The 27,991-nt window shown below is 38.6% G+C and overlaps 1 protein-coding gene across 1 annotated transcript; it reads left to right on the forward strand.

Moving 5' to 3' along the window:
* The first annotated feature begins 12,795 nt into the window (after positions 1-12,795).
* CA2 (carbonic anhydrase 2) lies at positions 12,796-27,506 on the forward strand. The gene is made up of 7 exons (XM_004324933.4): positions 12,796-12,969; positions 14,080-14,277; positions 20,910-21,028; positions 21,457-21,549; positions 22,552-22,614; positions 25,185-25,340; positions 26,698-27,506. The coding sequence occupies exons 1-7, from the start codon at positions 12,936-12,938 to the stop codon at positions 26,815-26,817; spliced, it is 783 nt and encodes a 260-aa protein (XP_004324981.1). The 5' UTR covers positions 12,796-12,935; the 3' UTR covers positions 26,818-27,506.
* Positions 27,507-27,991: the final 485 nt, after the last annotated feature.

Raw genomic sequence — 27,991 nt, forward strand, 5'->3', positions numbered from 1 at the left:
GAATATAGGGCATTACTACATTTTGAGAGGGTGTACATAATTCCTACCCCTTTAATGGGGAGACAGAATATATTTATGAAGAGGTAAATAACTATTCAGAACCACTGATCCAAAATTCTTTACGTGCAATCAGTGAATACTTGTGTAGATGAATGGGAAGTATTCTACATAGAACATGTAAAACTGAAGATTTTGGTGTCTAACTATAATCATTTACATAATTAAATAAATATGGGTGAAATTGATCAACTATAAACAAGCTTGGATAGATGTGAAAAATTAGTATGTCAGTTACTCAAATAAGAATTGGCACAAATAAAATTGTTCTAAAAGAAATACATATGGTCCAAAACCACATCAGATACCATGTATAAATAAAGTTAATGAGATTTTAGTTTCTCCTCTAATACCCTCTTATTTGATATTAAAAAGGAACTGTGGACATGAGCAAAATACACTATTTTAGCAGACAAAGAATAAGTGAGAAGTAAGAAAAACTGCAAATGTCATATTTTTAGAAATTCTAAAAATTTCAAGTTTAGTATATGAAGATTTAATGATTTTTTTAAAATGACCCCTAAGGTAGCACTTAAAGACTTAAAATGCAAATAAGACAAAATCAAGTTTGCATGTTATTTTCATTTAGATCACTGGATGGCAGCAACACATTTAAAAAATTTCACTTGGGTCCCTAGATGACAGCAAAATAATTACAAAAATGACAAATGAAATGTCATTCATAGAACAATGAGGGTTTTTATTTTTAAATCCTAAATACCCTATTTCCTTTTCCCAAATGTTCAGTATTAACCATCAATATCTATCCACAACAGAAAAGATGGTGAGAGAGTCTTACATATTTCTGATATATATATTTTTAAAACACATGGTCAATCTGTTTTTTTTTAATTAATTAATTAATTAATTAATTTTTGGCTGCATTCGGTCTTCGTTGCTGCACGCAAGCTTTCTCTAGTTGCAGAGAGCAGAGGCTACTCTTCGTTGCGGTGCACCGGCTTCACATTGTGGTGGCTTCTCTTGTTGCGGAGCACAGGCTCTAGGTGCATGGGCTTCAGTAGTTGTGGCTTGCAGGCTCTAGAGCGCAGGCTCGGTAGTTGTGGTGCACGGGCTTAGTTGCTCCACCGCATATGCGATCTTCCTGCACCAGGGCTTGAACCCATGTCCCCTGCATTGGCAGGCAGATTCTTAACCACTGTGCCACCAGAGAAGCCCCTTTCCGAGAATTTTAATAGCCAAAAGTGAGGCCTGTGTGTTAGTAGTTGGTACACTAAAACTGAGACAAATGAGAAATGAACATTTTACAATCCTGTTCAGTCTTCTGGAGGCCTGGGTATAAGGTACACAGCACTCCCCCAATACGTGGCCTCAGGCAGGTTAACTTCTCTATGCTTCGCTGTCCTCATCTGAGTGATAAAAGTACCTGCTCAGAGTGTTAAGTATTAAATGAGTTAATATATGTAAACCTCTTAGAGTATTTATTCCAGACATAATAAAACTCTTAACAGCAGTTAACTATTATCTTCTGTAAGTTAATTTTACGTGACCAAGAAAAATTCCAATGGCTTATTTAATACTTAAAGTCATGTTTCTTTCTTGATGTTTCTATGAGTAAGGTCATGAATCCATGTCTTATCAATTTAGATAAGACTAAGGAGTTAGTTACCATAATGGGCTCCCCTAATGAGTTCCCTCTGTGCTTGGCATTGGGGAAATGGTTTCTAAAAACAATGGCGATAACTCTTGTCTGATACTTTTGAGCAGCAAAAACAAGTTGTGGCTCCATTAGAAACCAGCACAAAGCTAGAAGGGGTGATTTGGGGGGGATCAGAAAATTTTCTGGAGGAAGTTTCTATTCCAGAGCTTTGCACCTGACCTTCTGAGGAAATGTATGATTAGCAAAACATCCAAAAACTAAATCAAAATAGAGAGGTGAGAGAACTATGGTGTTCACTCTGTTTGGCTGACTTTGGAATGTTGGCAGGATAGAGTAGCTCGGAGTGCTGTGTGAAGTGGAAAATCTATCCTCACCGTAAGTACAGGAAGTCTCTTGCCTTGAAATTAATTTGGGACTTGTCTAGGCATGTCATAAAATCAGAATCCTGAATGAGATGCACAAGTCATCCTGGGGGATGAGTTTATCCATTTGGGGGCAACTCAACTTCAATTGTACAAAAGGAAATAAAACAGTCGAGGCTTAAAATCCAGGATCCAGGGAATGACTAGAGAACTAATTAACTACTTCAGATTTGAAGGCACTTAATGGCAATCACTTGACAACTTGACCAGGTGGATAATCACAGATAATCAGCAGGAGTAAGAGTGAGTGTAACGGTGCGGTCACAGGGGACCAAGTGCACTACAAAAGCATAAAACCCAGTGATTTAAAAACTAATTTTAGCCAGGTGAGAATCAACTCTGTGCAGTAAACGAGGAATCAGATTCTCCCTTGTATTTAAATTATTCCCAGGTAGAGGAGCCTGGAAGCTCAGGAAAAATATTTTGGCCATTAAATGTACATATTCTGTTTCAGCATGCCCGTACATTTCTATCCTACTCACTCAGCTCATTTGAAATTTGGATGGTTACAAACACATTTGTTCAAGGGAAGTCATTCCCCCAAGGACAATTGAGTCCCATGAAAGTATATGACAAATGGAAGTGTCTGAAAATACAGTGCAACTTGGGTTCAAAGATTTCACACTTCTCCCTCCTGTGTGTGTGATTGGTTTAATAGAACACAGGACCCCAGAGAAGAGGCCTGACATGGGTAGGGAGACTGTGCAAGCCAAGCAGAGAAGATGGAAGGGTGAGGCCTAGGCCAGGGAAGAACTGAGAGCTAAGCAGGAAAAGGTGCATTTCGACAGTCGGCAATACGGAAACTTTAGTCCAGTGAAGACCTAGGGCTCAGGTTCTTGTACCAGGAATTAATTAATTTTAAGAGTAACAAGATTATTTATCAATGTATCTGTAATGTAAGTCGGTGTGTACATGTGTGTATGTAAGTGTGATGAGTAGTGGGGGCAGGGAGATTTTAGGTGGGTAAGGACTTTCTCTGTCTTGTTATACTACAGAGGCCCCAGTACCTAACACAATTATCTGGAACATAGTCAGTGCTGGAAAAGTACTTGTTGAATGAAGGGAGGAATGGACGGGTGGATGGACAGATGGACAGATGGAAGAGGCAGTGAGAGTCCTAAAATAATGAATGCCAGTCTAAGTTCCTGAGCTGGTGGGAGCTATGTCCTCATCCTAGGAAGGTCAGTGACTAATATCTGGAAGGGTTCTTGGAGAAAAACAGGGGTTACCATTGCAGCCACCCAGGCTTGTCTGTACAGAGAGTGTGGGTGCCAGAAGAGAAACAGTTTTACATGTATCCAAACTTTATCATTTGCAAATTTAACTGAGTATAGAAGAGACATATTTTAGGAGATATAAAAGGAGATTCTCTACCAGAGTATTTATCTCTTAGCACCCATGCTTCTAATATGCAAACTGAAGGTAGTTGGCAATGAGCCTGTGACATTGGGCTCTGGTGATACTAACTGGCACGATTCATGCTAGTGCTTGAACTTTTATAAATTTGCCTTTATTTTCTCATTTGTCATTTTAGTTCTCCATTTCATTCACCTTTGTGCTCATAGCAATTCCACATACATAATAAAGATAACTCTTTAACTCAAATGCTTGTGTTATGGGCAAAGTATGATACTTTTGAAAATTCAGTAAAGAGTTTCAACTGACAGGTTCCACCCCACCCAAGCAAATGATGGTCAATTCAGGTAAATGTCCTGCCCTCCACAAACAACACAGACATATACACCACATACATCCTCACACACTTGTAATTACTACCTGGAGCTTTACAATATAGTGGATGATTCTTTGAGGAAAAACATTTACTCAGGCAGTGAATTTACCAGAAATCAAACTCAAGTTCTGTTTTGACAGGTGGGGAGCGGGGTAGGAAATGCCAGTTGGCAGCTCAATTCATAACTAGAAGTGTAAATCTCTGGTTGCCTCTATAACTTTTTTTAATTTAAAGAAGTATTTTAATGATATTTCATCAGAGGTCTAATTTCTTTCTATTAGTTTGTTTTCTCTAACAAAGGGCCTGTTGTCAAGATTGTGAGGTGCACTAAGCCTCTTGTTCTTAGCAGCTTGATATGGAACATTGATTAGGCCCTTGTAGGGGTGGGGAGTTTCAGAGGAATTATAAAATAAGCACAAGGAGCAAAGAAGAAAGTTTGCAGCTTGCTAAGAATGTCGTGGTTTTAGCTGGGCAGAAGCATTCAATATTTGATATATAATTTTAAAAGTATTTGCACATGACTAAAGAAACCCTTTTCTTTAAAGGATTTCATGCTTTTCAAAAGCAATTATGTGTCGAGTATAAAAGAAATAAAAGTAGGTCAAGGATCTACCTGGAAGCATCAAGGAAGAGAAAAAAAAAATGAAAAGAAAGAGTCCACCTTCAAACATTACTCAAGGGAAATTGTACTAAATGTGGCTGTGACTGCTGAGGGGAAGGCCTTATCGGGCATGGCCATGGTGCCCAGCACACTGGGCATGAAATACATGGTAAATAGTGATATCAGTGTCATTGGAAAGAAGGAAAAGATAGCAGAACCAAGGGCACAGGCGACCTGCAAAACCTGGCCCTGGGTCACCTAGGCCTCTAGGCCAATAGTGGACTCCAGACTCTTTTTGGATGATATAGCCACTAGGGCTCAGTTTTAGAACATGAACCCCCAATATAGAATTTTTAAAAATAAATTATATACTTACAGTATTATACTGCTATATATGTTATAAAATATAAATAAAGTAGAAATTTTCAGGGAGTGAAAAAATAGCTATTAAGAGAAATATTCTCATGGTTTTTTTTCCTGCCATGGAGTGGTCCTTCATGTGCACCCCAAGGTGTGTGCATTGCATGTGGAGGCGGCTGGTTTGGAGCCATCCACTAACAAGACCAGCTTAGACAGTCTCCTGCCAGCCAATCAACTTCACTCTGTTCTATGATTCCTCATCTCACTGGGCCACTGTTGCATTCACTGTCTCACCCAGTGGGGATTAGCTGAGTGTAGAAGTAGAGAGGATAACTCTATCATACGTGTAAGAAAAATAGGGCAAATAGGCCCTGCTGTGAATTGTGAGAAGTCTAGCACACAGCTTCGACTGACCAGTTTTGACCTTGGGTTAGGTGGTTTTTTGAACTGGTTATAAACTCTTTTAGCTCAGTCAAAGATGGCCAAAGAGAAAGACAAGAAAAAGAAAAGGGCATCCCATCTTATCAAAGATAACTCAAGGGATATTTACTATACTATTCCTTCTGTCCCTTAAAATATGGAAATTTATTCATTCAAGTGTGTATGCTGTTCAAGGCACTATGCTCTAGAGGAAGAGAAAGAGAAGGAAGAAGAGGAAGAAGAAGAAAAAGAAGAAGAAGAAGAAGAAGAAGAAGAAGAAGAAGAAGAAGAAGAAGAAGAAGAAGAAGAAGAAGAAGAAGAAGAAGAAGAAGAAGAAGAAGAAGAAGAAGAAGAAGAAGAAGAAGAAGAAGAAGAAGAAGAAGAAGAAGAAGAAGAAGAAGAAGAAGAAGAAGAAGAAGAAGAAGAAGAAGAAGAAGAAGAAGAAGAAGAAGAAGGAGAAGAAGAAGAAGAAAGAAAAGAGGAAGCAGAAGCAGAAACAGAAGCAGAAGCAGAAGAAGAAGAAGAAGAAGAAGGAGAAGGAGAAGGAGAAGGAGAAGGAGAAGGAGAAGGAGGAGAAGGAGAAGGAGAAGGAGAAGGAGAAGGAGAAGAAGAAGAAGGGGAGGAGGAGGGGGAGGAAGGGAAAGAGAGACAGAGGCACTCAGAAATATGGAGAAAATTTGTGTGGAATAACTTTGAAAATGTTGCAGCTTGTAAAACAAAGAAAATTTTTGTGAAGTGGTAAAACAAATGCACATAAGTAATATGAAGCAAAGAAGTATAACAGAAATGCTATGGAGTTTCAACATCAGGAGCAATATTTTTAGGTTATGGACTACTTCTCTTTTAGCCCCAAATCCTCATTTAGCTGTCCAAAACTTTCAAGATATCTTTTATTTTTTCAAGATATCTTTTCTTGCATAAAATAAACTTACTTTCTGTTTAGGATTAACCTGGATAAGTACAAAATGAGCAAACTACAGAATTATAAAATGTAACCATCTCTGTTTCCTGTGGCCTATCCATATATATTTTAAGATTATAAAAGTGCTGGTTTCCCATTTGTATACTCTTAAGACAGTTTCCAGAAAACCAAATTTATCTGGATCTAAGCCTTCCATGGGCTATTCTGGCATGAGTGACGCTCTAGAAGCATAAAGTAATTTACTTTACTCCTGTAAAGTTAAATGACAGCTAAAGGCTAAGGTTCTCACTGGGGGAAAAGACATAACTACATGGAGACACTTGAGGGCACCCTAACCAACAGCCTAAAACAACAACAACAACTCATTAAAAGTATATATTCAAATTTAAAATTTGGGGTGGGAAACTATGTTTTGCCTCTAGTTTATGACACCAGTGAATCCTGACTCCTGCCCTTGATAAGGGGGAAAAATCTGCTTGTCATGCTTATAATTCCCCTTGCATGCAAAAGTTAAATTGTTCTTGTTACTAAAAGGAAGTCAAAAATTCCCCATTCAAGGTGGTGATTTATAAGCAAATGAGAAGTTTAATCATGTGATAAAGTTACTACTAACATAACCAGCTCTCATGATTTGGTAGAAAAGCCATTATTGAATACATGCTGAAGCAAAGTGAATAAACAATCATTGTAAGGTGCAGACATGAGATTGTATGCTTTTCTATCCAATCCAACCAACAAAAATGAGTGAGAGCATATTATGGGCAAAGCACTCTCCTAGGGCTCATGTGTTGCTGGATACATACATAACTTTTACAAAAGCATTACCATACAGATACTCTTCAGACAGGGTTTCATGATCATGGTACTATTAACATTTTGGACTGAGTAATTCTTTGTTACAGGGGGCTGCTCTGTGCATTATAGGGTGTTTAGCAACATTCCTGGATGCCAGTATCACACTACCCCCCCATCACAAGCAAAATGTCTCCAGACACTGTCAGATTTGCCTCCAGGTGAGAACCAATGGTCTAAGAAGAGGTGGACTCTTAAAAATTAAATAGATTTAATTACTACAGAAAAGTTGAAATGTTACTAGCTTCCATGAAAGAAAAAGACACATTTAGGAACTAATTTTTTAAACGTCTGAAAAGCAGTTTACTAAGGGAAATTGAACTCATCTGTTTATTAGATGTATACTTAATACCAGCTCCTGCCACTTTAGTGATTGGTAGGAAACCCGAAAAATGACAAGTATGTCGATATAACTTTGTTTTACAGAATAGTAATGCATGCATAATCCGAATGCACTGTTACTATATCACCTTGAGGCTACACAGCAGATTGCTAAGTACTCAAACTGTAGAGTGGGACAACCTGGGGCAAAATGACCTACATCTATGCCTCAGGGCTGTGTAAAACCTTCAGAATCATGCTTGCAGCACAATCAGATTTCCAAAAATGTTATTTTTTTATAAGAGTAGGAACTCCAAACATATTCCTTAAGTAAATGTGATTTTTTTCATCCAAGTTAGAGAAACAGAAAAGCCAATTCATGATTTTACAATGGGAAGTACTATAATAATAATTATACCATTTATTCAATAAAGAAAATGTTCCAGAACCATATCTGCTATCTTCCAGATGTTAGTTCTCATCATAATGCTTCAGACCTAGAATTTCCCCCTAATTAACAAATAAAGTAAGTAAAGTTCAGAAGGATCGTGTAGCTCACTCAAGGTGATGGTAAAACAGCACGTGAGTGTTAGAGCCAGAATCTGGACTCAGGTCCATCTTCTCAGAAAGTTCATTCCCACTGCACAGTTCTGTGCCTCTCTGCTACACTAACAAGAATCCTAACGGAGCAGCTAACAACATCAGGCATCATGCTAGCTTACATGACTAAATCACACGAATTAGCCCATCTAACACTCACAACAACCCTAGGTACTCTTATTACATTTGGATGTAGAAACTAAGCCTTGAGTAGGTGAAATAAATCATCCAAGGCTGAGTAGAAGGTAAGTCGTAGAAGCTGAATCCAAACTCAGGAAGCCTGGGCTCTTGGCCACTATGTGATACTGCCTCCCATCCTACAGTAGAAGAATGTCAAGAGACTCAGAGGCTAAGAAGGAAGCCAGAACCAGGATTAAAATGGCTTGATGGGTCAGGAAAAGGAGTTTGAATCTTTTTGTGAAAAGTCATCGTCAGATGGTCAAAGGCAAGGGAGTGAGGGAACAGCAAGTGCATTCTGGGAACCTCTACAAATTTCCTCATCCATAAAATAAATAATCAGACTAGATAATCGCTAAACTCCTTTTAGTTCTGAAGCACACTATATTATTGCAGTTTGTATCATTCCCTTCCTTCCAACCTCCTGGTGGCTTCCCTGCACAGTTAGTATAAAATCCTTCCCGGGGAGCAGGGTCTGAAAGGCTCTGCAAGTAGCTGCCCCCGCCTGCCTCTGACTTCACCTCCTTGCCTTCTTTTCCTCGATCACAGTGCTTCCATCACAAGTTTTTCTGTTCTAGAAATGTCCTTGTTCAGGGCCTTTACATTTACTTTTTCCTCTGCTTGAAATGTCCTTCCCCAGGTCTTTCCTTAATGGTTCCAGAAATGTCACTGCTTTCAATAGGTCTACCATAACCACTGCACCTACAATAACATCCACCCCGTTACTCATTACCTCACTGGAAATTCACTTTTCTTGTTGCTTATTCATTTATTGTATTCTACCCCCATCCATCCCCATGTAAGCTCCACGAAGGCAGGGACTCTGTGGATCTGGTGCATGGCTGCAGCTCGTGTGCTGCAGCCTGGCACATAACAGTACTTGACTGATTTATTGAATGAATGAATGGATAGATGACTACAGATTTTACAGCCCACATAGTACCTAAAAAATAGTAAACACATAACAGGAGTTCAAAAAACATATAATAGTAGTAATGATAACTAGGATTTATCAAGTTCTAAATATTGGCACTGTGCTAAATCTTTTGTACAAATTATGTACATTAGTCCTTGCCTACTCTAGCAGGTGGGTAATTTTATTGTCCTAGTTTTTCAAATGAGGAAATTGAATCTTTGCAAGACCGAGCAATTTGCCCAAGGTCAGAGTGCTAGTAAATTAGCCCAGATTCAAAACCAAGTCTAATTTCAGCACAATGTTATTTGTTAACCGACTGGCTTCTGTACAGAGCAACTGCTATTGCCTCCATTTGGATTAGTGACTTCATAATTTCAAACAGCATTACTTGGGTAGTTACTAGTTGCGTCCGGGAGCTCATGCCAGATAAAAGTCATAGATACCTAGGATTCGGAGGTGAATAATGTGATACAGTTCCCAGCTTCAGGTGGCTCAGTTTAATAAGAAAAACAAATATGCAAGTGTGCTAGAATGGACTTCTCCATAGCCCAAACACTCCTCCCTCCCCCCACAAAAAACTGCATGCTGCGGAAAGCTCATTCTTCTTGTTTCCCTGAACCTTGCCCAGGTATTTAATTTTGCATTCATTACATTATATTCTAACGGTTTAGCACTGTCTGGGGTGAACTGAATAGCCATTTACTGAGTGCCTTGATGTAGCAGATGATTTATACATAGTCTCTAATTGAATCCTTATAATAACCCTGAGGTGGGTGTCATTATTCCTACTTCAAAAATGAGCAGCCAGCAGCTTCTTGGGATGGTGAATTACAACTTGATGATCATAATAGTGTCTGATTAGAATGTGTTATCGAAAATACTTGGATGGATGAATATGTGTGCAAAGACCTACAGGAGCCCCAAGAAGGGATTGGCTCTTAGCCTGCATAGATATTTACTTGAAAACTATGATTGTAACAAACATGAGACTAGTTAACTTTTTATTATCTTATTAGTTCTGTAGTTAAATGTTTAATAAACTATGTATATTTCACCTTGTAAAATATATTAAAAATATCTTTACTTTGAGGGGGGAAAAGCAAATACTTTTCCATTTTATTTTATATTTTTAGCAAGATTAATATGTTAGAAGCCTTTTTATTATGATAATTAGAGTATGGACTTCAAGATTTTTATATTATGTTTCCCTAGTCTATAGCCTGCCATTTCTTCCTCCTGGGGCAGGAAAAAAGTGCCTTTCTTCAGATACTGTACAGTTTCTTTATTTAGAATTATTCTGAAATGAACAAGCCTTTCCCTCTAGTAGAAACATGGGGACAGGAAAATTAATATTTTTTATATTTAAAAATCCAATCTTAGAGTAGTCTTTTGAACATAACTGAATTATGACTGCCTGCTAAGAATGCCCTCAGTAAAATAAAGTTACATTCTGAATGTATCTACATGAAGGCACAAAGCCATCTCCAGCACTGAAAAAAAATGGACAGAAAAAAGTATTGACAATCACTGTAATAAAAAAAGTTAATAAAAAATGTAGATCTCTGCTGAATATCCAAAGGTGAGATATAATTTCTGCCCTGCAGTGAGCATGTGACATTCTCCCCAAGCACAGCTCTGTGGGGAGGGCCTCTTCCACTGAAAATGAGTTCATTTTCTAGAAGTGAGAGAGAAGGGAGAAACTCACTTGAATAATAAGAATCTATTTTCTGAACTGCAGTTTGGTGGTGTTTGAAGTTTTAAAGATATTTAATAATCAAAATATACTCTTATTACTTCCATGTTAGTAAAGCCACAATCCAGCTCCACAGAAAATGAGAGAGACACAAGGATTCCAAGGATTCTGAAAGCCTAGCTAGCTTCACAGACTCTTTAGAACCCACTTTACATTTATAGACTTAGTATTCAACTCTTAGCACTTACCAAATTTTCATCCCCAGGGCCTAGTGAAGAGTCTCGTAGAAACTGCAAGGCCCTCTCCTTTTGAATTAAGTAAATATTTCAAAATTATGCAAAGAATCAAAATTATTTTACTGGGCTCCACAAGAGACTAGGCAGCTACAGAGGCATAAATAAAAGGTTCTTTGTAACTACAAACTACATTTTCTGATGTTACTAGAAATCAAAAATAGCTCATTGGCTAAGAAATCATGGTGACATCAACCAGAAGACCCCAACACAAGGAGGGTATACACTTTTCTGGAGACTTAGGACAAAAACAAGTAAATCTAAATATGAATCATATTTGTTTGTGTGGAATTGACTGAAATAAATAGTAAATAATGATTTTGAGATCAACATTACAAAAATTTACACTAATATTATAATTTATCCTTTTATTTGTCTATAAGAGTAATATGATGTTAAGGCTGATAGAACTGTGTAAAACTGTGTCTTGCTGCCCCAATTTTAACTCTAATACTATGCTCTCAAAGATCACAGAGATCCACAGGAAAGAAAATCCTTCTCCACTTTTTGTGGCAAAGTCCCCTGAGGGAAATGAATTCTGTCCCCACCTCAAAACAGTCCTGACTTACCCATTAGGTACAGGAAAAACAGTGACTCAGGCTCACAACACTTTTCAATATCCATGAAAATATTTTCTTTTAAAATCAGAAGAAAAAATTGAACATTTAGATCAAAGAAAAAATTTAAATATATAATATTAAGGTATTAATCTTTATATCAATACAGCCATAAATACCTGTATGTGTGTGTGAGCTTGTGCGTGTGTGTATGTTTATGAATAAGGGACCCATAAAGGCAAAATGCCTAGGGCCCAGGAAAGCTATAATGCTGCCTTGTCTCAAAAATATCCTGTCTTAAATTTCTTTCAATTGGTTTTTAGGTATGCCAGATGCCAAGTTTCCTTTGTCAGCCGAGGAAATTCTCATCTTTTTGCAAGAAATTCTTTCTTTTACCCAATTCCTGTTAGAAAAGTGATTCTTTAGAAGTTTTGATTGCTTTAAATTAATATGTACTCAACTAGGAAGTCTCTCCCGCAAAGTTAATTTTTTAAAGAGAAAAAAGAAGATGGGAGGTGATGAGCACCTTATATGAGACCTTGACAGCTCTCAAGGAAATGCATTCTCCCTTGCTCGCCTCAGTTTGGACTTACGCAAAAGAGACTCTCTCCTCTTTCTTGATTTATTCCACGGCCTTCCAGCAGGGGGAGCGTGGTTCTCAGCCCTAAGCGGCTCGCTCCCCAGCGCCTCAAGGGACCGTATCCCTATTTGCCCCAAGGTCATAGCTCCTAACCGAGCTTGCCGGCCCAGGGCCGGGGATACCGGTCAGCAACCCTCCGGGCTGGAGACCTCGGCGCGGGTGGGGCCGATGGGGCTGGGCGGAAGGGCTCCGAGGCCAAGGATGCGGTCACAAAGGGGACAGGGGATGAAAGGCACCGGGCCCGGGTCCCGAGCTGTCAGCTCTGCCGCCAGCCTCAGCGCCCCGGAGGGGGATGGGGTGCACGTAGACGCTCCGCAGCCCAGTCCAACCCAGGAGCCCAGGAGCAGCTGCCGCCGCCGCCGCCGCCGCCGCCGCCGCCACGCGCGCAGAGAGCTCGGAGCCTCTTGGCTGCCCAGGGACCGGGGACCCGGGCCGCGGGCCGAGGGAGCCGGGCGTTGGGAGAGGAGCTCTTGAACCTGGCCGAGCGCCCGCCGGGAGGGCGTTCTCCCCGCCCCCGGAGCCTCTCCAGCCCGGCCCGCCCCGAGCGCGGGGAGATCACCTCCGCCTGTCACCTCCTCCCCGCGTCGCCCAGGTCCACCCGGGGCCCCCTCCCCCGGGCCGCCCCCAAGCACGAAGTTGGCGGGAGCCTTATAAAAGCCGGCTACGGCGCGACCCGCGGACACACGTTGCAGGCGCCAGAGCAGCCGCCGTTTAGACCCGCGCCAACTCCTCTGCCCGGACCTACGGCGCGACCATGTCCCATCACTGGGGATACGGCAAGCACAACGGTGAGTGCGGCCGGCGGGCGGCGCGGCGCCCGGGGCCCCGGTACCCGCAGCGCCCGCACCTACTGTTTACCGCTGCCGTCCGGAGCACCCGAGGCTCAGGTGCGCCTCCGGCGCCCGCCCCGCCCGCCGCTCCCAGGCACAGGATGCCCCCAGCACAGATCCCTAGACCACCGTCGAGGAATCCCTGAGTCCCGCTGTGGCGCGCAGGGCCCGGGGAAAGGGGTGCGCAGCCGCAGCCGCGGGACCCACGGACAGCCACTCCAGGGTCACGAGCCGGAGACCATCCTATCCCGACCCAGGAATAAACTAGGAAGGGTTGTAAGGAAACATTTTAGTTGTTGATCGCAGAGGAATTAGGGAACCCCCTTCACCCACCCACCCGCAACTTCATCCTCAGCACCACCTGTGGCTAAGACTCTCAGCACGAACTGTTCCGGGGCATTTTCTTGGGCTGGTCTGAATCCTTTGCGTTGATTTCTGAGTTTTCCCTTCAGCTCTCGACTTCTTATGTTAGGAGGTCACCAGGAACCCGGTTTTATCAGGGCCGCAGATCTGGGTTCTCCCGGGCCAGCAAACGCAAGGGAAAGATGTGTCTGGCGCATCTTTGAACATCTTTAGGGGTTTGGGGATCCCCAGGTCATGGGGATCCTGACCATTAAAGGAGGGGTGCCCGGGCCTGAGCAGTTGACTCTGTCCTTACATCTAGTCCGAGGACTAGAGGAAGGAATTCCGATCTGCTGGAGTGTCCTAAGTGAGCTTGCATATCCCAAATCCTAATCACAAACCCAGTGTCAGTTGCTCAATTTCAGTAAAAGGAGCATAAAAATGGCTAATATTTATATGGCGCTCACTACTTGTTCTAAAAGCTTTACATGTATTGATTCTAATTCTCACACCAACCTCTATAAGCTAGATGTTATTATTACCCCCTAATACAAATGAGAAAACTAAGGCACAGATTAAATGTTTTCCCAAAGGTTATTCAGCTGTTCGGTGGTGCCACCAAAACTGGAGCTGAGCAGTTTGGCTCCAGAGTCATTGCCCTTTTCTAGGGGTCTGCATGTGCCCTTCCCCACACTGGGGAGTTCACACGTCTGTTCTCAAACCCAGGACCCGAGCAATGGCATAAGGACTTCCCCATCGCCAACGGAGAGCGCCAGTCCCCTGTTGACATCCACACCCAAGCAGCCGTTCATGACCCTACCCTGAAGCCTCTGTCTCTTCGCTATGAGCAAGCGACTTCCCGCAGAATTATCAACAACGGTCACTCTTTCAACGTGGAGTTTGATGACTCCCAGGACAAAGCAGGTCAGTGTTTAAAAAATAACTTGTGCAGTTCAGCCAGTAGCTGTTTTCCCAGCTTAACAGGAGCAGCAGCAGGACCCCTGTAATACTACACTCTGATAATCTTCATTAGGTTGCAGTCTCTGAGGAGTAGGCTAATTACTTTGAAGTGGCAGGGGCTGTCTCTCCCTGTAAAATTCCTGGTTTCTATGTAGGGCATTGAATAACTGTGATATGCCTGGGAAAAGTCACAAAAGGCAAGGTGCCCTGGCAACAGAGATCAGCAAAGATGAGATTTGCAAAACTTGAACTTTTAAGACTCTAAAATATTTGTTTCCCAGAATTGATGCCTATCCAAGAAAAAGCACATCCTAGGGTGATCTGCAAGGTAGCAGTGAGAAGAGTGATGGAAACCTAATACTTTAAAATCCTGAAATTCTTGGAAACATTGTATTTACAAATACTTTCTCAGCATTAGGCTAGTGTAATAAGGGTGGTCGTGTATCTTGGTATCCACCCAGAAATTCATTCCACAAAGGAAAATGTTTTAGAGTTGGTTGGACATACCTGGTCCATTACTGACAAAACCAATTACCATAATTTATTTGTAGTGAGGCTGTTTACAGAGCGCCCTTTGAATTGTTCTTTTCTTCTTGCTTAGAAATAGGAGAACAATCCCCTTGATTTTGTTGCCAGTGTCCTATTTTCCTGAGTGCTTTCCTCTGAAGGGCACTGAGTGAATGGAGCTACAAACACATTATGTGTGGTGGTGTGGGAGTCTGGGGGTGGGGGGCAGGGAGCATTGGGGCAAAATGAGGGAAGATAGAGACAACATTCAATAATACTGTCAGAATGTTGGAGTAATGACCTATAGTACTCACATGGTATATAAATGTAATTATCGTCATTATAATAGAGTTGACTATTCTCTTTCAGTAGCTATCCAAAGTATTCAGTACAGTTTTGAAAAAATTCTTCCTTCCTCCCCTCTTGGGAGTGATAGTAACTTAACCTAAGTTTTTGTTTTCTTAACTGTAAAATTGGAGTAGCAGTATCTATTACAGAGGAAGGATTGAATGGGACAGACATATAAAACCTAGTGCCTGTCACCTAACAATTCCTCAATAAATGACCATTGCTCTTGTCGGGTCTACACACCATTTGACTGCCTTTATTAGGCAATTGCTGTAGCTATTGCACCTCTGATAAGTTTTTTGAATTAAGTTTTTAATTAGCTTTAAAATTACTTCCCATCACTTGATGGCATTTTAAAATCTTACTTTTATATTGTCCCAAACATGCCATTTATTATATTAAACTATGTACTGATTTTATATATGACATTATTACATAGTAATATGTCTTACCATGAATATGTCAAGTTCTGATGGATTTCTACATAAGCAGGAACTGATGAGAGCTAGCCACCTTTGTCTAACTACTTCTGGTGACTAACACATACATTACTAAAGCAACTGGCCATGTTTAGATTGTGAAACATGAAAATCAAGTGGTTCAGATAGAGGCTCAAACCCATGTCTTTAGAGACAGAGGTATTATTCACCTAGTTTTATGCAAAAAAACAAAATTCTTACAAATACCACTTATATGTTAAGACAAGCTAGGCATCTTGAGGGCAGGATGGAGTCCTGGTCCCTCTCCTGCATCCCCAGAGGCCATGATGGCGATACCTCAGGTAGAAAGACATAGAAATAATAGATGCTGACAGTCACTTTGATAAGTGCAACAAGGAAGTATCCCAAGGAAATATGGAAAGCAGGTTTGGAGTTGGCCTGAGCAAGTCAGAAAAGACTTTTCAGGGTGAATAAAGTTTGTGGTTGAAGGATGAGGCTTGAAGGATTTCAGTTTCTTGGAGGAGACTCCAGACAAAAGGAAGTAGGAAACATGGGGGACTTGAGAGAGCTAGGCAAGAGGTACAGTAAAAACAAGAGGAGTGAATGTTAGAAAGACTTGTTCTCCTTTAAATACGGAAGACTCCTTTGTACTTTTGCCCATATCTCTTCAACATTTGCAGTTGTTTTGATTAAACAGGAAGCATTTTTTTTTCTAGAATACAGAATATATTAAATGCTGATGTTAAGGGAAAACACACCTACAGGATAGAAAAAAGAAAAAAAAGTGAAACAAAACCAATCATACCATGCAGAGAAACACCCTTTAGACTTTTTTTTAAGATCCTAGACTCTCAAGTTAGAACAAATGGTAGAGATACTCTAGTCAAACCCACTTAAAATAAACATGAAGAAACAGAACGCTCAAGAGTTTAAGTTACTTGCTAATCATCTCCTTCCTAGTTTGTTGGAATGAGACTAAATGGCAACCACTTAAAAATAGAAATTGAATAAGAATCTTTGAAGGACCATCATAGTTAATATTTAGTGTGTTTGTACTTGTACCATGTTTTTAAAAACTGATATACTTTTATGTTCACTTAAGTCAAAAAATAATTTTTCATTTTGGTCACTCAGTTTTTTAAAATGGACAGTTTATCATAGCTTTTTGTTAGGAATTATTTTCATGGTGTTAACATTTTTAGATATCCTTTATTTTCTGTAGTTAAATGCTTCAGTTCATTTACTTCCCCCCTCCACCCCCAGTGAGATTTCAGTCTTCTAGAACTTCTCATAGACTTAGATTTTCAGATGTATCCTAAATGTTATCTTATACCCAAACTTAAATACTTGGGTATAAGGACCTGAACTGGTAGAATTTATTGCTATGTTTAAGCTTGAGAGAAATCTTTTAAAATGCGGAGTTAATAGGCTTTAACTAGAAGCTTGGGTTAAAGCTCTCATCAATCTTCTAAATTCCTTTAAAAATAAACCACCTTAAATTAATGAAAAATTGTTAATCCTGTTAGGTTTTTTTTTTTAATTATTAAAAAATAAATCTTCCTGCTTGAGATCTTTTATTACATGCTTCATCTGGGATAAAAGAATAGTAGTCAAATTGTTAACTCCTGCTAACTTATTAACTTTTATTAATGAGTTTAAAACTCTCCTGCTTTATAGCAAAGTTAGAGGCAAATATCTTTGAAAAACCAATATTCGAATTATTGGGCCAACCCATATACAACTCTCACATCATTTCTGCTTTTAGAAATTGGAATATTTTTATCTGTTTTTATTATTTCAAGAAAGAGAAGGAAGGAAGCTGAGTTCACCTGTGCTCATTTCAAGCAGATCATTGTTTGTATGATATAATGGATCGTCATACAAGATTCCTGCTTGATTTTCAGAGACTTGCTTTTGAAGCTTGAACATTTTCCTTTTACAAACAATTATAAGTTAAAAGGAAACAGAACAACAAAAAATGGAAGGGCTTGTCCTGCCTACTGCTAATGGTGTGAACAGAACCCTAAGCTTCTATAAAACTGACAAAAGCATCCTAGACACTGTATTTAATAATGTTCATGTCAAAGAGTTACTTTTTTTTTACTCTCGTACAATTACCATAAACCTGAAACTGAAAATTTCTGTTCTCTTGAATCTTAATTGTGCTTACACTAGTGAAAGTGACAGCTAAACATTTCACTACATAAAAAGAAATGGAATGTGGGTGTCTATTTCTCAGATTTGTCTACACTGACATTTGTTTTTTTAACCTTAGTAGGTAGCCCTAGGATTATTGACCACTGCCGAAAAACCAAAACCGATTTAATAAATTTCAAATTATTCACCTGCTAGAAATGTGTTTTTAGTAGACTTATTCATTTACTTCATTAATAGGAAATCCCTTAAATTTTAGTTTTAAACTAAGGATTATTGGGAGTAGTTTATTTATATTTTGGATTTAGGAGAGATTATTGACATTCACTAAGGTCTTTAGTTTGTTATTTGGATGCATCTTATATTAAGTAATAATAAAGTGATTAAGAAGGAAAAAAAATTTAACATTAAATTTTTAATTTATATAAGTATCTAATTTGTTTCAATATTACTGGAATGAATCTCTTACTTTTCACAAGTAATGTATAATTTACATAAGTAATATGTATAAGAAGACAGATTATAATATTACATTTAGTGCTTATTTTGTGTTTTATATATAGTATGTATAATTGATGGAAGACCATAAAAGTTAAACTCTTCTGGGGCTCTTGGTTTTGAGATTTGGATTTAAATTAAGTTTGGAGAAGTCTTGAACAAGACATTGAGTCTTTGAGTAGAAAACCCCATTTATGTATCTCTATCACTTGTGGAAAAAACATTTCTGTGGTACAAGAGATGATTGACTCTTCAGAGCCCCACTAACAGATTTTACAGAGGAAAAAAGAAACAATTTTTTAAAAAGAATATCAGCAATTTCTGATATTCTTTAAAATTATTTTTGCATTAGAAAAACAGGTTTTATTTTAAACTGGGATAGTTTAGAAAATGGCTTGGAGCAATCAAATTAAGTAAAAAAATAAGTAGATCCAGAATATTGTGTAAGCTCCATCTTTAACCTTGTCTTTCCTATTTCTCAAATAAAAAGATGTATGCTACCTATATTAGAGTTTATGGCAATTTATTATTATAACAATGTTTTGAGGGATTTCATTGACTAAACTCCATGCTAAGAATTTGCTGAGGAATGACCAATTAGTTGAAGAGGACCAGAAATGCTGCTTTTTGTAGCAATTAAACTTCAAGAATTTAATACCTTTCCTAATTACAGTAGGCTTCTACTCTACATAGCAACATAGTTTTATTTTAACAGGAGTTCAAACAGGTATCTGGGAATAATAGATTAGCCCTGAAAGTGTTTAATCTTTGAACTTAGAGTGTTTCTTTTTTTTTTTTTTTAGTATTAGAAAACCTTATTTAATAAAAGCTCATATACTCTTGCCTAATTCTAAATCTTTTCTGAAATATGATCAGTTATCTCAGATGCTTACTATGGTTTTATTTAACTAATTTTGCCATTTGGTAGAATTAATGATGTTACAAATGGTTTTTATGATCAGCCAGTTAGTTAGTAGTTTAAAAAAGTTATTATAAAGGAATTAATTTTGGTATCAATTTACCTTATAAACATGTATTTTGTTTTAAGGGTATATATAATTATGAAAAATGGGAATTCCTTCATTTTGGAAAAAGTCTATTTTGGGGATATAAGGATAATTCTTTCCTTATCAGATTTAGAAAAACACTTTTACAATAAAAGTTAAGTTTCAAGAGATGTGATATTATCAGAATACATCCAAATTCATGTTTCTTAATAGATCTGTAATATAATACCATTTATAATTTGTTCTCTTTCTTTTTTTTATTCTTTTCTTCTCCTGGCCTATTGTAAGGCAGATCTGGCAGCCAGAGGTTGTATCAGGAGCCATAGAAAGGCCTGACTGCTTAAGTATCTTCCAGCCAGCTTTATCTTTTCTTTGAATAGATGAATGGGTATTGCTGCCATCTAAGCATATTTAGGTGAAGTTGAGCGAACAAACTTTTTGTACAGACTTTGTCCCTTGGTTTTACAAAGCCAAAATTAGTTTGGGCTCATTACTCTGTGGAATTATAAATCAAAGCTAATAAAATACACTTATAGCAAAAGGTGTTCTAATCCCAGTTCTAGAGAAATAAAATTGAAGTAGTAGAACTAAACTAATTTTAAAAGCTTGTATCAGTTAAGTCCCATTAATACATATAAATTAGGTAAAAGGCTTTTTGGAGGGAATGGGGGAAACAGTGATTTCTTACTATTTTAATCCTCTCTTAAGACACAGCTCATTAATTATCTACAGATAGACTATAGTCTAAGAATGTGATTTCTAATATGGATTTAAGTGTAATAAAGTTACATTAATATCAGAACAGTAGAATCATGGGATGGTTATTAAAGTTAGAATTTCAAGAAAGCATTATGCACTGCGTCTCACAGATAATCAGTCAATTCTTAGTGAAGTAGTAAATAATTGGAGGTATCCATTCTACAAATGAGCAAATTAAGATCAGAAAGTCAAATAGAACATTTTAAGGGTATAAAGCTAATTAGTAGCAGTGACAATCTGCTGTGTAAGGAAAATTGTAAGCCTGTGTAAGGAAAAAGCCTGTGTAAGGAAAATTGATTTTATGTTGTTAAGCTCAAGGGAATGCTTATTGTTTCACAAATTCTGGTAAGAACTGGTATCAGAGGTTAGCAAGGCCGGCTGAAGGTCAGTCACTGGGCCGTGGCAGAGGAGAGATTCCTCAGCTTGCAGGTGTGCAGCAGACCAGCACTGACGAGTAGCTGTGGGCACTTCCTCACTGATTCACAGAGGAATTCATAGTTCCCCTGAAAATTTCCTCTCTCTGAACCTGAACCTGAACCTATGAGGAGGCCCCAAAAAAATCTGGAAGAGAAGTGCCACTGTGCTCAGAAAACAGATGGGAAAAGCATCCATCCTTCAGTCAACACAAGTGAGGAAAAAATAAAACAGTTGAAATGATCCTCTTCAGCTCTGTAGACTAAACCTGAGTCTAGATTGAATTTTCAGAGTGAAAATGTTGGTTCAGGCATAAATTTAGTACTATAAAATGGGATTAAAGATTGTAATATTCAGTAGTGTGTGTTTCACGTGCATGTGTATGAGTGTGTGTGTATGTAAATGTGTGTGTGTGTGTGTGTGTGTGTGTGTGTGTGTGTGTATATATATATATATTTTTTAATTTTAGTGCTAGAAGGAGGACCCCTCACTGGCACCTACAGGTTGATTCAGTTTCACTTTCACTGGGGTTCATCTGATGAGCAAGGTTCTGAGCATACTGTGGATAAAAAGAAATATGCTGCAGAGGTAAGATACACTTTTTTTCTTTCAAAAGCTTAATTTGGTAAACTCAAACCCCCTATTTTACAGAGGACCTTCACATTTGCTTTTTATAACTTTTATTTGTGATATTACGATTAATGCTGCAAAACTTTCTCTAAGACCTCCATTTGCACAAAATTAATAAATTCAAATTGGAGGATCCTGTTTTAATGGAAATCTAGAAATAAACTTTCTGTCTTTCCTCAAAAGTATGCAACTCTTTTTCTTAGAGTTGTTGAAGGAATCACTTGATATTATGCCAATTAGAATTAAAATACAAGTTTAGATTTAAAATTATCCACATTTTCACTCTCTTTAGTAACCTCTAGCTGTGAAGAAAAGATCGCTAGATAGCTGTGTAGGCTTTTATCATGTAAATCATTTGTTGTTTGTGGTTTTGTCTCCTACTTTAGCTCCACTTGGTTCATTGGAACACCAAGTACGGGGAGTTTGGAAAAGCAGCGCAACAGCCTGACGGACTGGCTGTTTTGGGTATTTTTCTGAAGGTTAGTTGATGGCCCAATTCTTTTTATTCCCTGTTTTCAAAAAAGATTAACTGGACAGAACATTCATAACAAATAGGACATTCTACAAAGAGCCTAGGAAATGCCTTTGGCTCTGAAGTATTTTCAGGCTTATTTTCCCGTGCATCTGCTAGTAGCAGTAGAGATGGGGGACAAAATTGCAGAGATATTTCATAGGTACCATTTGGATGTAAATGTGAAGGGTATATACATGTGAAATGTGAAATGAGAAAGAGGCATATTTTGGGTGAATACTAGTATTTTTTTTTCATTCAACCTTAAGCTAGATAGTACTATTTTATGATAGTGCTAAATTAAGACCAAGTTTTGGAGAAGTGAAGGACAGTGACTCCATATTGGAGAATCCAGGCAACAAGAGTAGGACATACAGGTTGAGCTGCCCTCTGGATAGTTGTCAACCCAGTGGAGAAAGGTCTGGGCTGCAGATTCATGATTCTGGAAATCCTGTGTCAAGGTGGAAGCTACAAGTGTATATGAAATCATCCGAGGAAAGCATGAAGAGGGAGGATAAAACTGCTCAGCAAGCAACCCTAAGAAACTTCACACTGTAAGGAAAGATGCTGATTAAATGACTAAAAACGAATACAGGAGTCAAGGGAGATTTGGGAGGCTGGAGAGCAGGAGGAAAGCCAAAAGAGGGGAGAATTTTTAAAAGGAGGGAAGATGATAGCACAAAATCCTGCATGAAGCTTAAAGTAAGCACGTGAACAGTGCTCTTTGCTTTGGCAGTTGGAGATCACTGGTGACATTTGAGAAGGTAATTTCAGGGGAACTACAGGGGCAGAAGCAGAAGGAGGTTGTCAGTGAAAGAAGGGAAATCAAACTAAGACTGATGGGTGGTGTGTAACAAATGGTGGGTTTTGGTTTGCTATTTGGAGAAATTTTACCATAGAGCTGCCCTAATTAAAAGCTGGTGTAGTGCCAACTGGAATACACTATCTTGTCCCTTGTCTCTTTCTATAGATTGGTGATGCTAAACCAGGCCTCCAGAAAGTCGTTGATGTGCTGGATTCCATTAAAGCAAAGGTATAGTTGAATTTTTTGCCACCTGAATAAGGTACCTATTTTCCATACCCCACTCATTTTTGAAAATTCTTTTGCTCAAATTGAGTAGTCTCGGTTTGACGTGTGGTGCTTAGATGAGCAGTTAATAAAGGTAAAATGTTGCTTATGCGTTTATTTAACTTATCATCAACCCAAAATTGATCCTAATACTTGTATAATTTTAAGACTTGTATTTATTTAATCTTGCTTCCCATCATTTGAACATCCATATGCAAGAGTCAGAGAAAATCATGATTGCAAGGAGGCTGAAAGATCATCTGGTCAAATTATTCACTCATTCATACAGTAGATATTTGCTGAGTACTTACTACATTCTGGTCACTTTGTTAATCTAGGAAATACAGTGGTGAACATGACAAGTCAAGTCATGCTTTGTGGAGATTTATATTCTATGACCTCTTTGAATTCATGTTTAAATCCGCTCCACAGCACAGTTGTGCTGAGGTCATGGAGCATCTGCTTATAAATACTACCATCAGCAGTAGCAACCTGGCTTTATAAAACTCATCCTCAAATCGAAGCAGCATCTATCTTCTGAAATGCTTACCTGTTACCCTGAGCTTGACTCCCTTGATTCACATAGAATAAACCTGATCCTACAACACTAATTCAAAAAGATATATGCACCCCCTCATTCACTGGAGCATTATTTACAATTGCCAAGATAGAAACAGCCTAAGCATCCAGTAACAAATAAATGTATAAAGAAAATGTGGTATATAGATAGGTAGATATAATGGATTCAGCCATAAAAAAGAATGAAATCATGCCATTTGTGACAACATGGATGGACCTTGAGGGCATTAGGCTAAGTGAGATAAGTCAAAGAAAGAAAGACAAATACCATATGAACTCATATGTGGAATCTAAATAAATAAGCAAAACAAAACAAGCAAACAAACAAAAAACCAACTCAAAAATACAGAGAATAGATTGGTGGTTGCCAGAGGTGGGGGTGAGGCCAAAATGAGTGAAAGGGGTCAAAAGGTACAAATTTTCGGTTATAAAATAAGTCGTGGGGATGACTTATAAATAAGTCAAAATAAGGACTATATTGTCTATAGTTAATAATACTGTATTGCCTACTTGAAAGTTGCGAGGAGTATATTTAAAAGTTCTTAACACAAGAAAAGAAAATTCTGTGACTATATATGTTGACAGGTGTTGACTTATTGTGGGTGATCATTTCACAACATATTCAAATATTGAATCTTTACATTGTATTCCTGAAACTGATATAACATGTCAATTATATCTCAAAAAAAAAAAAAAAACGGAAACAAAGCAAAACCTGATCTTCCTTCCACTTGACCCTATTCTCTATCAGCCTTTTACCTACCCCCAGGCTAATTATCTTTAGTTCCCTTTAACTAGTCTTACATGACAGTTGTGTCTTTGTAGCAATCTTGTCACTCTTCCAGTAACTCTTTCCTGTTGCTTCTGTTGCTCTAAAAGCATGGTGTCCAGAACTGAATACAGTTCTTCAGTTCTAACCCAGCCATCAAATAGGACAGCAAGACAATTACCTCCTCATCAAGGATACTATATATTTTCTGTTACAGCAACCTAAAATTGCCTCATTTCAGTGGCAGCAATTTCACTTTAAATACTGGCTATGATCATGAATGACTTAAAGAAAAATATAAGGGATTATTTTAGAGCAGGGGTCCCCAACTCCCGGCCACAGACAAGTCCGTGGCCTGTTAGGACCTGGGCCACACAGCAGGAGGTGAGTGGTGGGCAAGTAAGCAAAGCTTCATCTGTATTTACAGCCCCTCCCCATAGCTCACATTACCGCCTGAGCTCCGCCTCCTTACAGATCAGTGGTGGCATTAGATTCTCATAGGAGTGCAAACCCTACTGTGAACTGCACATGCGAGGGATCTAGGTTGCACACTCTTTATGAGAATCTAATGCCTGATGATCTGAGGTGGAGCTGAGGCAGTGATGCTAGCACTGGGGAGTGGCTGCAAATACAGATTATTATTAGCAGAGAGGTTTGACTGCACAGAGACCATGATAAATCAATTGCTTGCAGACTCATATCAAAATCCTATCAGTGGGTGTCAAGTGAAAACAAGCTCAGGGCTCCCACTGATTCTGCATTATGGTGAGTTGTATAATTATTTCACTATATATTACAATGTAATAAAGAAATAAAGTGCACAGTAAATGTAATGTGCTTGAATCGTTCCCAAACCATTCCACCCCCTCCCCTGGTCCGTGGAAAAATTGTCTTCCATGAAACCAGCAAAAATGGTTGGGTACCTCTGTTTTAGAGGACAAGGTGAGAAAATGGATAGGTGAAATTAATAGTCAGGTTCTCTTGCTCATATCTGCCAGTCTAAATTTCCATGTCAAATGTCTTCTGTTAATTTGTTTTATTCTGTTTTCTGGTGAACATGGAACTTCTCTTTAAAAAAATTGAAAGTTTTCTGGGTACCAGAGGGGAATATTTCTGTTTCCTATTCTCCTGCCTCCCCCCACTCTGATCATGTGACATTTTTAACACGTGTATTTCCTTGTTCCAGGGTAAGAGTGCCGAGTTCACTAACTTTGATCCTCGTGGCCTCCTTCCTGAAAGCTTGGACTACTGGACCTACCCTGGTTCACTGACCACCCCTCCTCTCCTGGAAAGCGTGACCTGGCTCGTGCTCAAAGAACCCATCTCTGTTAGCAGTGAGCAGGTCTGTTTGCTAAAGTCAGGTGGAGCATTTAGTCCAGGCAGAAGGACTTGGCCTTTGGAGTCAGACAGACCTAGGCTTTATTCCTCCTCCTGATGCTTCTAGCTGTGCAACTAGTGCCAACAACAGTGCTTAGCAGATATAATCAGCACTCAATAAGTATTTGTTGTTGTTAACTATAACCTTAGGCAGTTTTTTCTTTTTTACTCTAAAGTTGGATAAAATTGAAGATTACATGAGAAAGGTGTCTGTCACCTAATAAATGCTTTTTTTGTAAGCTATGAAGAAAGTGAGGCTGGGAACAAAGAGATTTTATATTCAAGGATGCATAGGTATGGGTGATAATTCCCAGCCTACTGCTCACTCACCTAAGAGCTTACTGCAGTTTATTTATGTCAGAATACATTTCTGGATCCTGACAAAGGCAAGAGTCATCCCTTAGAGAAAATATGTCTATTAAAAGTCATTCCAGGTTGCTTTAGCAGCTTAGACCAGATACATATTTCCTATACAGTGTAGTTTGTGCTGTTCGAGTGATCAGTGCATGCAGTGACCATGGCTGTGCCTGTTACAATAGTTGGCTTACATGAAGTTGACTTCCTGGGGGGTGATCGAGGGAATATTAGTGGACCAAAGAAATCAGGTTCAAGGCTATTGATTCATGGGCAGCTACATTACTTCCCCAACCACCCTTCTTCATTTAGATCAAGTCATGCTTAAGGAAAGGGAAGTGCCAATTTGCAAAAACAACCTCAAAGAAGAAAGAAACCGGTTGAGGGCTGCCTATGTCACATCACTGTGCCAGGAACTGACGCAAATTTAATAGGGAATCAAAATTAACCAATGATAAGGATTTGAAATCCCAGCTTGGGCAGATTCATTCCTGTGTTTCTATAAATTTAAGAAGAGATGTCAGCCCATCATTCGGCCCCGGAATTTGCAGATCCTGGATCACTTCATCTAATTGTACAGATGCTGTCGTTTATCTTCCCTGGGGTAGAAAACCAAACCTTAATTGGGATCTAGAATTGTTATTGTTACTTTACATCTCAGAATTATTTTATAGGCTTTTGATGTTTGATTATAGAATTAAAAGAGGAAAAAAAACAAGCTCACCAAAAATTTCCTTTCAAATGACAGCAAGATTTTGTGTGTATTTTATAGAAATTGATTTGTTGTATAAAAGCATATATATGTGATCTATATGTGATTATATATCTATTGGGAATCAAATTAAATTTTGAACATTGCAACATGTGAATATTGGGGAATGTATTTCAAGATTTAACACAAACACATAATTGAATACTCCTGTGAAACTTTTATTTTTAATTTTTTCATCTTTGATTTTGTCTTTTAGTTATCGAAATTCTGTACCCTTAACTTCAACGCAGAGGGCGAACCTGAACACCTGATGGTGAACAACTGGCGTCCGACTCAGCCACTGAAAAACAGACAAATCAAAGCTTCCTTCAAATAAAATGGTCCCAGAGCCCATGTCCAGTGAAGAGTCTTTGGGTTTCCCTTTAGCTAAGCACAAGTCTACCTTGGTGAATTGGACCCTGGCTGCTTTGTATCTATTTGGTTTTCTAGACCCTTCTCGACCTGACGTGCTTACTACTAAAATGTGAAAACCTAGACCAATTGTCAGGCTTGACAGAATTGCTGTGACTGGTGCTTTGCTTATGGTAGTAGCCTTTTTGTAACAGAGAATAATGTAAGGAGTAGGAGAAAAGTACCTTGACTTTGTTAGTAGCACGTGGGCTAATGAGCATTCACAATTGTTCACTAAAATGCTATTTTTAAAACATAAGAAAGTAGGATGATTGAATGCAAAGCCATATAATGAGATAAATTGAGCTGTGTAATATAAATCAGGTAAAATAGTCATGATCCTATGTAATGTAAATCAGATAAAATAAATGTTTGTGGTTCCAATATGGTAAATTAAAGAAAAATTTTTTAATTCTTATATATTTGTAGCAATGTTATGTTAAATATGAATTATGTTGTAATTTAGTGACTTTTGAAATATAGGGATGTAAATGAAGTATTATCTGTAAAGATTGTTATAGTTGTGATACAGAGTATATTTCCATTCAAATAATATATCATAACTTAATAAATATTGTATTTTAGATATATTCTCTAATAAAATCTGGAATTCTATTTTGGGTTATTTTATTTTATGCTGGGCAGTGGGTAATAGTGGAGGAGCAGATGTGTACTTTTATAATTCATATTCATTCACTGTTAATAATAAGCCATCATAATTGACTTTCTCATAATTGATGGAGTCTCCATAAAAGGAAAACCCCTGAAGGTCATTTATTATTTGCCAAGCACTGTTTTAAGTGACTTGTGAGCACTCACTCATGTGATCTCCATGAGGACTGATCCTGCAAAGGAGAGAGGAAGTGGTGATATGAACAGCAGAAGGGGGGTGGGGGGATATCCTGAATCAACACGTGCTCCCTGGAAATACAATAAATACAAATCCATTTTATTCAAAAAGGGAAACCAAGTGGTATCCAGAAGTAAAAGAGTCATTTGAATCTTAGGAAGGTAAATTACCCTATTACAGGTAGGAAGAAGAGTGGATAGATGAAATGCCAATCTCCTACTACTATGGCTGTTTTGGATCTAGCTCCGTG

Source organism: Tursiops truncatus, chromosome 17 (genome assembly GCF_011762595.2).
Source record: "Tursiops truncatus isolate mTurTru1 chromosome 17, mTurTru1.mat.Y, whole genome shotgun sequence".
Taxonomy (NCBI): domain Eukaryota; kingdom Metazoa; phylum Chordata; class Mammalia; order Artiodactyla; family Delphinidae; genus Tursiops; species Tursiops truncatus.